The sequence below is a fragment of the Somniosus microcephalus genome, chromosome 20 (assembly GCF_052327205.1).
Source record: "Somniosus microcephalus isolate GS21.2 chromosome 20, FLI_Smic_1.0, whole genome shotgun sequence".
Lineage (NCBI taxonomy): Eukaryota > Metazoa > Chordata > Chondrichthyes > Squaliformes > Somniosidae > Somniosus > Somniosus microcephalus.
The window spans coordinates 41801864-41815051 of NC_141006.1; the positions used below are offsets into that span (position 1 = coordinate 41801864).

Sequence of the window (13188 nt, forward strand, 5' to 3'; positions counted from 1 at the left end):
CTCTTGATGCTAATATGTTCAAGTATATCACAGTCCCCCTGCCCGATTTCTATGTCCACATCGTCCTTCTCCATAGTGAACACAGATGCAAAAAATTCATTTAAAACCCCACCTACATCCTCTGGCTCTACACACAGCTTGCCACTTTGGTCCCTAATGGGCCCTACTCTTTCCCTAGTTATCCTCTTGCTCTTAATATACTTATAAAACACCTTAGGATTTTCCTTTATTTTGCTCACCAGTGTTATTTCATGGCCCCTCCTCGCTCTCCTAATTTCTTTTTTAAGTATCCCCCTGCACTTTTTATATTCCTCTGGGGCTTTCTCTGTCTTTAGCCCTTTGTATCTGCCAAAAGCCCCCCTTTTTTTCCTAATCCATTCTCATATATCCCTTGACATCCAAGGTTCCCTGGGCTTGTTGGTCCCACCCTTGACCTTTACGGGAACATGTTGCCATTGTACTCTCTCAATTTCCTTTCTGAAAGACTCCCATTGCTCCAATGTGGATTTTCCTTCAAGTAGCTGATCCCAGTCCACATTGGCCAGATCCTGCCTTATCATATTAAAATTGGCCTTCCCCCAATTTAGAACCTTTATTTCCGGTCCATCCTTGTCCTTTTCCATGACTACCTTAAATCTCACTGAATTATGGTCACTGTCACCAAAGTGCTCACCTACTAACACTTCTACCACTTGCCCGGCCACATTCCCTAGAATTAGGTCCAGCACCGCCCCCTCTCTTGTAGGACTTTCTACATGCTGGCTCAAAATGCTCTCCTGGATGCACTTTAAGAATTCTGCACCCTCTAAGCCTTTCACACTCTGACTATCCCAGTTAATATTGGGGAAGTTGAAATCCCCCACTATAATTACCCTATTATTTGCGCACTTCTCTGAGATTTGCCTACATATCTGTTCCTCTATCTCCCCCTGGCTGTTTGGGGGCCTATAGTACACTCCCAGAAAAGTGATAGCCCCCTTTTTGTTTTTAAGTTCAACCCATCTTGATATTATCCCAATAACAGGAAATGATAAGACTTATCTGTCTATCTTGTCTTTTGCTACTACTCAGTCTGCTGCTTGAGCCTTCACAGACCCAGATGTGTACAATATCTCTACCAAGAAGGCCGCAGCAGAATGTATGTCCTGCAGAAGTCAAAAATCATATAATGAGCTACATTATCTAACTACATTATCTATCTTGGCAAAACTCTATATTCTCACTGTTGCCAATACCAGTACAGGAAACTTTCTGGTATCCGGCACTGCCAGGACCGAGCTGGTGCCGGTCGATCAACACTGCCGGAGAAACCAGCGCTAATGTTAAAACATACGGAGCTTCTGAGCTCCGTATCTAACAACAAACCCTGTTGCTTAGCAACAGCTTCAAAACAGTCGGCGCAGCTTGCAAGCATCTCTGTAGCTAAGCAACAGCTTCAGCTAGACGCTTGCAGAGCCAGGAATGGAGAAAAAAAGCAACGAAAAGTAAAAAAAGTTATCTGAACTGACTCCTGAATTTTGCCGGTGGATAGAACATTCCGGAGATTTAACATCCGTTTAAACGAAAGTTTCCTGTATCATGCTTCATTTACTTGTCTATTAAAACTTGTATTGGCAGCATAGAGGATGGCTCAACCCAAGACAATCAAGACCCATCACATTGCCCCCTCCTACTTTAATCCATTCTTTCAGGACCTCAGAACTGTGGAACTTCTTAGTTCCCGCAGTCTTTCCTTCTTGCTACAATCAACAGACTTTCAAACCCCTAGCTTGGCATTACCTAACCACTATTCCTTAACTTACCTGTTTGTTTAAATCTTGATAGTGTCTTGCACGATGGGTTTCAGCCCCTTCACTCTTGTTTCTCAATTAAAAAAAACATATTTGAAGGTCTATGATGCTTAATGTACATAAAATAGTCTTTAGTTTTCATGGCATTGAATAAAGAGAGATCTGTTTTGGGTATTAGAGTCTTTATTCACTATTTCTGTTTCTTGGTCATATTTTCATATGACATGTACTGACAACACATAACTGCCGATCTAAAGGTCAGCCTAAGGGGGGAATTTTAACCCCAAATAACAGATCGGTTGGGGTCAGATGGGAAATTAAAGTGTTAAAAATCTGAATCCCGACCAGAACCTTCCTCTAACCCGCCCACTTCCGGTTTTAACAGAGGCGGGCGGGGGCGGGCAGTCAACCCGCTCCCAGGAGGCGGGTCACCCATTTAAATATTATAATGAGGCTAGCGTGCCTCAGCTTTAACCACCATTTTAAATTTAACAGTGGCTGGTCGTGTTTTGCAGGCCTCGTGAAACCCGGCAGCTAATAGAAGGCGAGGTCTACTGGATCCAGGAGGTAAGTGCCTTTATAATTACTTCCTGGATCCAGCGTCCCTGCGTAACCCACCTCCCCACAATCGGAGACCCCCCTACGAGGCCTCCGATCCTCCCCCCAGGCTCCGAGTCCCCCCCCCGACAGGCCTCCAACCCACCCCACGAGGCCACCTCCCCATCTCCTCCACACCCCCATGATGCTCCTCCAGCCCCCCCGTATCGGCTGCTCTCCCCCTCCCCCCATGCCCCCGGCCCCCCGATCAGCCTCTGGCCCCCAATGAGCTCCCGGGCCCCCGATGAGCTCCTCTGGCTCCCCGATCATGCTCCCGCAGCCCCCCTGACCAGCATCCAGCCCCCACGCGATCCCTCCCTCCCTCCCTCCTCTCTGCAGCCTAGTGCTGCAGGGTCTACCCCCCCTCCCCCCCCGCAGCCAGCCAGCCTCTCCATCCGACTGGCTGCGGGTGGGAAACAGAGGTTTCAAATGCAAATCAGGCCCTGCCTGTAGTGTATGTACCTTTAAGAGAGAACTACTTTTACAGCTCCTGTATACTGTAGTACCGGCAGTGACCACACCTGTATATAAGCCTTGAGCAGGCATCTGTACTGTTAGTCTTTAGACTACCCTCCTCCAGTAAACACCTGTTGATTGTTAATTCACAGCCTCGATCTAGTTATTGGAAAACACCATACTTTAAGAATCACGGATTCAACAGTGGCGACGAGGTCGATTCGAATCTACCTGCAACTCTGCATTTCCTTTCAAGGATTCGCTCCGGGAGGACGGTGGAAGAAAGCCGAGGCCAGAAGCACGGGCGTCGACCATCCGGCAGAGAGTGAACATCGCAGGGGAGGCTGTTGAGAGCTGGGCTTGGTTCTCCAGCCACGACGATCCAGCAACAGACTGGCAACAGGTACAGCGCAGACCCTTCCCGGACAGCGGCGGCTGGAGCTGACCGACGGCACAGGAAAGTTCGAGCAGCGTCGATGGGGTAAGAGAGAGGGTGAAGCGCACAGGGCGCAGCCAGGGGTTGAAGACCGAGCGGCGTCAATGGAAAACAAAAAGAGAGAGAGGGTAAAGCACAGCCGGGGTTCAGGACCGAGCGGCGGCAACGAGAGAGGTGCACAGGAGAACGCGCAGAACGCAGACAGGGCTCAAGGGCTGAGCAGCGTCCGCGGGGAAAGAAAGGAAGCATGGGAGACACCATTTGAGCCGCGGAGAAGAAGGGAGAGCGCGGGAGACGCCATTTGAGAAGCCGCAGCGGAGAAGAAGGGCGAGCGCGGGAAGAAAGGAAAGCACGGGAGACGCCATTTTGAGCCAGCGGAGAAGAAGGGAGAGCGCGGGAGACGCCATTTTAGACAGTTTAACCACACCCAGGGATGCCGAAGAGTGGCAGTGTCACTGCGTTCGACAATGAAGTCGAAGATTGGGCGACATATGTGGAACGCATTGAGGTGTACTGCAAGGCGAATGAAGTGCCAGATGTTAGGAAAGCACTGGTTTTGTTGAATTCCATGGGTGCAAAAACTTATGGGTTACTGCGAAACCTAATAACCCCAGAGAAGCCAGTGGATAAGGATTTCGAAAGCATAGTGGAAATCCTACAGGACCACTTAACCCCACACCGCTGCTGATAGCAGAAAGATTTAAATTCCACAAAAGGAACCAGCATAAAGACGAAAGTAATGCTGAGTATTTAACGGAACTGTGCAAGCTATCGAAACACTGCCAGTTTGGAATGGGACTAGCAGATACGTTAAGGGACAAGTTTGTGTGTGGGCTTCAAAGTGAAGGAACCCAGAAACGGCTTCTATCAGAAAAGGATCTTACGCTGGACAAGGCTTTCAGCATGGCAGTATCACACGAAGCAGCCGCACAGGGCGCTGCAGAGATACAATGGAGACCGCAAGAATATGGCACCAATGAAATGTCATATGGAGCAGGGAAGTGTTATCGCTGCGGCAGAACAAAACACGACCAGAAGGATTGTTGGTTCAAGGACCAAGTGTGGAAAAGCAGGACACATAGCAAGAGTCTGCAGGTCAGGGAAGAAAACCAGCAGCAAGAAATCTCCACAGGAGCAGTACAAAAAGGTACATAAGATGATGGACAGTAGTTCAGACGAACAGAAAAGTGATACAGACTCTGGAAGCAAGGAGCTGGGTTGTCTGAAACTACATAAGGTAATCAAAATGGAGGATCACCAGACTATCTGGGTCACGCTCAAGATAGACGGAGTCCAAGTGAAAATGGAATTGGACACAGGATCAGCCCTAACAGCCCTAACAGTCATAAACCAAAGGGACTACAAGCGGCTATTCTCACATGTACCCTTGAAAGCTACAGAGATTGTCTTGAAGACGTACACGGGGCAAAAAGTCTACCCCAAAGGAAAAATAAGGGTGAACGTGATATACAAAGGCCAGGAAATACCAAAAATTGACCTATTTGTATTGCCAGATGGAGGACCATCACTACTAGGACGTGAATGGATCCGGAAGATACAATTAGATTGGCATTCCATACAGGCACTGAAGGTTAAGGCCAAAAAGGATGATGACATCACACCTGGACGACTGTCAAAAATGCTAACTGACACACAAGAAGTGTTCCAGGAGGGACTCGGAACACTAAAAGGCATAACAGCGATGATTAAAATAGAGGAAAATGCAAGCCCAAAGTTTTTTAAGGCCAGACCGGTGCCTTATGCAATCCGACCAGCCGTCGAAGCAGAGCTGGAAGGTTTGGAACGTTCAGGAGTACTGTCCAAAGTGGACTGGAGCGAGTGGGCTACACCCATCGTTCCTGTAATGAAGAGGTCGTTGAGTAATACGCCTGGGGAACCAAAGAAGGTCCGCATCTGTGGGGATTTTAAGGTGACAGTGAACCCAATCCTTCACACGGTACAATATCCGCTTCCACGGATTGAAGATATTTTCGCCTCGCTATCTGGAGGTAAACACTTCACTAAGATAGATCTGGCCCAGGCGTACCTGCAAATGGAGGTAGAAGAAGCCTCAAAACAATACCTCACGATCAACACTCATAAAGTCTCTACCAATACAACCGGCTGGGGTTCGGGGTAGCATCGGCTCCGGCTATTTGGCAAAGGGCAATGGATCAAGTCCTGCAAGGGATTCCAGGGACCCAGTGTTATTTGGACGACATCCTGGTCACGGGCGAAAATGACAGTGATCACCTCGCCAACCTGGAGAAGGTGCTCACTTAATTAAAGGAATATGGGCTACGAGCTAATCGCCACAAGTGCGAGTTTTTTCAGAAGCAGATCTCGCATTGTGGCCACATTATTGATGAAGAGGGGTTACATGAGTCCCCTGAAAAGATTGAGGCAGTAGTCAAGGCTCCAGCACCAGAAAATGTGTCACAACTGAGGTCGTTCCTCGGGCTGGTGAACTACTACCATAAGTTCTTACCAAATTTGTCTACAGTATTACACCCACTGAACACCCTACGGCAAACGGGGGTATCATGGAAGTGGAATGACGAATGTAAACGAGCTTTCCAGAAGTGCAAAGAATTGATCGCATCAAAAGAGGTGTTGGCCCATTTCAACCCAGCACTACCAATTCGGTTGGCGTGTGATGCGTCACCCTATGGTATTGGAGCGGTGCTGTCGCACAAATTCCCTGACGGGTTGGAGAGGCCAGTAGCCTTTGCGTCTCGGTCACTAACCTCAGCCGAGCGCAACTACGCCCAGATTGACAGGGAGGCCCTCAGCCTAGTATGGGGAGTAAAAAAATTCAACCACTATCTGCATGGGCAGAAGTTCACCTTGCTGACTGACCACCAACCACTTGTCTCCATCTTTAATCCAAAGAAGGACGTTCCGGTGATGACTGCACAACGGCTGCAAAGTTGGTCCCTTTTTCTAGGGGCGAACCAATATGAAATAGAGTATAAGGGCATGAAACAGCATGGAAACGCTGATGGGCTATCACACCTGCCACTGCCTACTGTGGAGGAAGCACCAGCAGTGGACCCTATCGAAATATTTTATTCGTCGATAATTGAACGCTTGCCAGTAACTAACGCGGATATAGAGAAGGAGACCCGAAATGATCCGACACTGTCTCGGGTATATGAATTGATGGTGAAGGGATGGCCAACACATGGCGACTCACTGTTGCCAGCATTCTCATCCAGAAGAGAACAGCTGTCAGTATGCCAGGGGACAGTGATGTGTGGATCCCGAGTGGTAATTCCACCCAAGTTAAGGGAGAGAGTGCTCAATGAGCTTCACGAAGGCCATCTGGGAGGGGTGAAAATGAAAAGCCTTGCTAGGGCTTATGTGTGGTGGCCGGGGATCGATCAACAAATCGAGGACCTAACAAAGAGCTGCTCAGGATGCCAGAAGGTCCAAAATGCACCACCACATGCCCCTCTACACCCATGGGAGTGGCCCTCCTCTCCATGGCAACGGGTGCATATTGATTTTGCTGGTCCATTCATGCACTCAATGTTCCTAATAGCAGTGGATGCGCACTCAAAATGGCCTGAGGTGATCAAAATGTCCTCCACCACTACAGAGAAAACGATTGCAGTCCTACGGACCATATTTGCCAGGAACAGCTTGCCAGAGCAGATTTGCTCTGATAACGGACCACAGTTTGTGTCCGAAGAGTTTCGGAAATTTATGAGAAGGAATGGGGTAAGGCATTACACATCCGCCTCGTATCATCCAGCCACAAATGGATTGGCTGAGAGGTTCGTACAAACCTTTGAAAAGGCGATAAGGGCCATGTGCGATGATGACATTCCACTACAGCATAAGGTGGACAACTTCCTGTTAGCCTACAGAAATGCGACACATGCAGTTACCAACCAGACCCCAGCCATGATGTTCTTTAACCGAAGGTTGAGACCTCGTCTGGATTTGCTCAGACCAAATGTGCGAAGAAATGTTGAGGATTAGCAATTCCAGCACATCAATGAGAAGCCGACAAGGAGCTTCAATGTAGGACAACCAGACTTGGCCCGCGACTACCGAACAGAGAAATGGCAACCCGGAACAATATGCACACGGCAGGTGTAGTGTATGTAACCTGTACCACCTTAAGAGGATACCTTAAGGTGATGGACTACTTTTTGATGGCTCCTGTACATTGTAGTACCGGTGGTGACCACACCGGTATATAAACCCTGCGGAGCAAAGTGTATCTCAGTTCAGCCCTGACCCTCAGTCACTAAAGACCTGTTTACTTACTTCTGTAGTCTGTGTCCTGTTATTCAGTATAACTGCAATTGAAAACATAGACTCAACAGCAGGGGCCACTAATGTACACAGTGGATGTCGGGGAGAACATTGTGAGATGCCACGTCGACCAGATCCTAGCGTCACAGGAATGAGTCAACCCCATGTCTCGCGTACCTGGGGATGAACCCGACATACCGGTAGCATCTATCCCAGAAACAGTAGCAGCGGAAACTGATGAACTAACCGACGAAAGGGGGCCAGAATCGCCTCCGCACCAAGAACAAGACACTCAGGAAAGGCGCTATCCAGAAAGGATCAGGAAGCCGCCCCAAAGACTGAATCTATAAATGGACTATTTCAGTTAAATGTGCATGTTAAAGTGTTAACTGTTATTTGAATGTTATGGGTACTATTAACCTAAAAGGGGAGGAATTGTAGTGTATGTACCTTTAAGAGAGAACTACTTTTACAGCTCCTGTATACTGTAGTACCGGCAGTGACCACACCTGTATATAAGCCTTGAGCAGGCATCTGTACTGTTAGTCTTTAGACTACCCTCCTCCAGTAAACACCTGTTGATTGTTAATTCACAGCCTCAGTCTAGTTATTGGAAAACACCATACTTTAAGAATCACGGATTCAACACTGCCGTTAAATTCAGCAGGGCCTGTGGGAAACCTGTTCTCCTGGGTGTCCCAACCGCTTCCAAGCCCCGCCACCGCCCCCCCCCCCGACCCCGCTCCCATCCCGCCAACTTATTAAAATTCAGGCCCAGTATTTGAGACAAAACAACCCCACTTTGCTAAGATCCAGGTATGTACTCTTGTATTTAAAGGAGGTAAGGTATTAATTAAACTAACGCTCATATCTGGAGATCAGTGGGAGCACACCTGCTGCTGGCGTTACTTGCCAATGACATTCTCCGTGATGGAGAGAGGGCCTGAGGACTGTCGCTGTTTCCGCTATGCTTCGACTCTGAGCTGGATTCCCAGATTGAATCGGGGGTGTCAGGTCTGCTGGGCCGCTTGAGGTCCGTTTTCGAAGCTGCCTGGACCCTGGTAGCACTGAGAACACATCTTCCCTTGTTGCTTGGTTTAGATTCTGTGGCAGAGCCGCTGCGCTCGACCACTGTGACACAGTTAAATGAGGCACTGACTCGCCGTGGCTTGCGACTGGAGCTGGCTGTAATTGCGATGAATGATGTCATACCTGAGTGAAGGGACGGGTATAACGTATCGGCTGTCGATAGTTCCATCTGACTAGCTGAATATGAGCCTGGGGTGGAGCCACCAACAGGAAGGGAGGCAGTGTTCGAGTGCTCATTCAACTCTTCGCTCCTTTGGCTAGGAACCTCTGATCCAGTTGACTTTTTTTGTCCTCCATTGCAGCTTGATGCAGCATTAAAATGTGCATTAAACTGATTGGCCATTGGATGCTCCTGCTGCTCATCCTTATGACTTTGTTTCCGATCGTCTTGAATGGGTTTGAATCCAGGCGGTGGTGTAAATATTGGATACATTGTCGACTCCGCTTGCTTCTCAAGCAACAAAGTATAACCACTGGGGGCAGTAGGGATCATGGTTTGTGGAGGTCCAAATGTGGAGACACAGATTTGCTGAACACTCGAGTTCTTCTGTGTCTTGTTTATACAGAGATCTCCCACGTCCTCTTTTAGTTTGGGATAATATCTCAAAAGTCCCAGTTCAATTTTCTTACAGCCCAAATGAATGATTTCGAGAATGTTTAAAAACAAGGAAACTGCTGCAATGCACAACATGAATAACATGAAAACCGTCTTCTCGGTGGCTCTTGATACAATGCAATCAACAATGTTGGGGCAGGGGAACCGCTCACATTTGTACAGAGGATCCAATTCAAGTCCATAGAGCAAAAATTGACCCATCATAAATCCTACTTCAACCACAGACCTGGTGAGAATGTGCAAGACGTAAGTGCGTAGCAGAGACCCTCTCAGTGGCGCTTTGTTTAATTTTCTGCGCTCCAACTGCCTTAACTCTCGCTTCCACCATCATCTCAGTCTCTTCCAGTTCACCCTTCAGCTCTACTTTCTTCTTCTGTCTTTCTTTCTCCAGTGCCCTGAGTCTGTACAGGGCGTGGCCCATGTACACTAGGGATGGCGAAGACACAAAGATCACCTGTAAGACCCAGTATCGTATGAGGGAGATTGGGAAAGCCTTGTCGTAGCACACGTTTCTGCACCCTGGCTGCTCTGTGTTACAGATGAACTCTGACTGCTCGTCATTCCACACGTCTTCAGCAGCCACTCCAAGGACAAGCATGCGGAATATGAAAAGGATTGTCAGCCATATTTTCCCAACAATGGTGGAGTGGACATGAACTTCCTCCAAAATCCTTCCAAGGAAATTCCAGTCGCCCATCCTCACTGCTTTATTTCAGTATAGAATCCTGACAACAGAAATTATTGTAATATTAGATGGGTCATTTGTTCAATTAACAGTAACTTGATACCTTACAAATTGATAGATGTTTGTTAGGCAAGGGTATTAAGGGTTACGGACCAAGGAGGGTAGATGGAGTTAAGATACAGATCAGTCATGATTTAATTGAATGACGGAATAGGCTCAAGGGGCTGAATGGCCTACTCCTGTTCCCATGTTCCTATACCTAATTTCAACGAAAGGGAACTTGATGGTCCCAGAGGAGACTGACAGATTAACTTTTTATGATGCTATATGCTATACTCGACAAGATTACATTAGTGAATGTCCGTTCAATGTACCTGCTACCAATAAATACCCTAGAGATACACGATAAGCATCAGAATTAACTATTTCATTGAATTTCACAAGTGAAACATGTATTAGTGACATTGGGAATCTGTAGTCTAGACTCTACTGAACAAATCAATAATCACGCTCATTTTTAATCAAAATTTTTTCACAGTCTCCTGGGATTGAGTGAATATTTTGTACAGCGTGGTGTATTTGTTCTTCTAACAATGACCTTTGATTAATATTGATGTAGTCCTTCTAAAAATGTATATATCTACTACAAAAGCCATCTTCACAAATATTCTCTTATGCACATTGAATAATAATTACTGTAAAGATCAACTTTTAATTTGGTAAAGGCTATCTCATCCAGGGATGGAATGGCTCAATATCAGAAACATGGAGCTCTGATATATGCCATAGGTTAGATGGACGAAAAAAAGAGCAGCATTAAGCAGGCTTGTATATACTGTAAAAGGAACAGAAGGTTCATGAGGCTGAAACAATGGGTAAAAGGTACATACAAAGATTTACACACAAGTGGGGTCCCCTGTAGCTTCAAAGGAACAGGTGTGTTTATTTTATTATAGATAGGTGTGATTTTCCCCGTGTAGGTAGAAGCGGATTTATGATTAATTACATCTGATTGGAATCCCAGAGCTGCCAGTCACATTCTGCCACATCTGCTGAGAGAAGACTCCACGAATTCTTACAGTGCAGCCAGATGGAGCACTGTTTGTCATACTGGCACCAACTAGGATTTTAATGGTCAATCGGGCGTCTTGTTAATGGACAAAACTTTAAAAGAGGTGTGGAATGGCTGTGCATTGATACACACCCTGAACATTATGGGATCATGATTCCCTATTCCCAGCCATTTCATTCCAGGAGCTTCTCCTCAGGGAAGGTGGGGAGAGAATTGTCAGTGGGCACCGGGAGGGTCGGGGAGAGAATCAGCAGTGGGCACCGGGAGGGTCGAGGAGAGAATCAGCAGTGGGCACCGGGAGCGTCGGGGAGAGAATCAGCAGTGGGCACCGGGAGCGTCGGGGAGAGAATCAGCAGTGGGCACCGGGAGCGTCGGGGAGAGAATCAGCAGTGGGCACCGGGAGCGTCGGGGAGAGAATCAGCAGTGGGCACCGGGAGGGTCGGGAGAGAATCAGCAGTGGGCACTGGGAGGGTCGAGGAGAGAATCAGCAGTGGGCACCGGGAGCGTCGGGGAGAGAATCAGCAGTGGGCACCGGGAGGGTCGAGGAGAGAATCAGCAGTGGGCACCGGGAGGGTCGAGGAGAGAATCAGCAGTGGGCACCGGGAGCGTCGGGGAGAGAATCAGCAGTGGGCACCGGGAGCGTCGGGGAGAGAATCAGCAGTGGGCACCGGGAGGGTCGGGAGAGAATCAGCAGTGGGCACCGGGAGGGTCGGGAGGAGAATCAGCAGTGGGCACCGGGAGGGTCGGGGAGAGAATTGTCAGCGGGCACCGGGAGGGTGGGGAGAGAATTGTCAGTGGGCACCGGGAGGGTCAGGGAGAGAATCAGCAGTGGGCACCAGGACGGTCGGGGAGAGAATTGTCAGTGGCACCGGGAGCGTCGGGGAGAGAATCAGCAGTGGGCACCGGGAGTGTCGGGGAGAGAATTGTCAGTGGACACGGGGAGGGTCGGGGAGAGAATTGTCAGTGGGAACCGGGAGGGTTGGGGAGAGAATCAGCAGTGGGCACCGGGAGGGTCGGGGAGAGAATTGTCAGCGGGCACCGGGAGGGTGGGGAGAGAATTGTCAGTGGGCACCGGGAGGGTCAGGGAGAGAATCAGCAGTGGGCACCAGGACGGTCGGGGAGAGAATTGTCAGTGGGCACCGGGAGCGTCGGGGAGAGAATCAGCAGTGGGCACCGGGAGCGTCGGGGAGAGAATTGTCAGTGGGCACTGGGAGGGTCGGGGAGAGAATTGTCAGTGGGCACCGGGAGCGTCGGGAGAGAATTGTCAGTGGGCAGCAGGAGCGTCGGGGAGAGAATTGTCAGTGGGCACCGGGAGCGTCGGGAGAGAATTGTCAGTGGGCACCAGGAGGGTTGGGGAGAGAATTGTCAGTGGGCACCAGGAGGGTTGGGGAGAGAATTGTCAGTGGGCACCGGGACGGTCGGGGAGAGAATTGTCAGTGGGCACTGGGAGGGTCGGGGAGAGAATTGTCAGTGGGCACTGGGAGGGTCGGGGAGAGAATTGTCAGTGGGCACCAGGAGGGTTGGGGAGAGAATTGTCAGTGGGCACCAGGAGGGTTGGGGAGAGAATTGTCAGTGGGCACCGGGACGGTCGGGGAGAGAATTGTCAGTGGGCACTGGGAGCGTCGGGAGAGAATTGTCAGTGGGCACCGGGACGGTCGGGGAGAGAATTGTCAGTGGGCACTGGGAGGGTCGGGGAGAGAATTGTCAGTGGGCACTGGGAGGGTCGGGGAGAGAATTGTCAGTGGGCCATTGTTCCACACTCTACCGGGTAGCTGCTTCAGAGCATCAGGTGCCTAGTCCTGGGAGCGGCTCTTTTGTCTCCAATTGCTGTGCGCCCCAAGAAGATTGACTTAAAAATACCAAAAAGAAATAGAAAATATATTATGAACTCTTTAGCAATAATGTGCTTTAAGCCTATTGCACGACTGGGAAATATGACCTCTCCTGCACGTTTTCTCTTGGTGATCATATACACAACATTGTTAAAGTTCAAGAACCTCATATGATGTACCACAAACAGTGAATTCTCAAATCAAAATGATAATTATATATTGTTCATAATATAATTATTATAATAAGTTATTTCTTGTTTTATTATTTTTTTTCTAAAATGGCATTTTTAGCCAATTTTAGTGATTCGGCAAATAAACAGTATATATAACTTGAAACATGTCTAACTGA

General features: G+C 48.7%; 1 protein-coding gene across 1 annotated transcript; it reads right to left on the reverse strand.

The window, feature by feature from the left end:
• Nucleotides 1–8366: 8366 nt before the first annotated feature.
• Nucleotides 8367–9972, reverse strand: LOC147103149 (gap junction alpha-9 protein-like). The gene is given in 2 exon segments (XM_085963135.1): nt 8367–9569; nt 9571–9972. Coding segments are annotated over 2 exon segments (1536 nt in total). The 5' UTR covers nt 9948–9972; the 3' UTR covers nt 8367–8410.
• Between the last annotated feature and the right edge of the window lie 3216 nt (nt 9973–13188).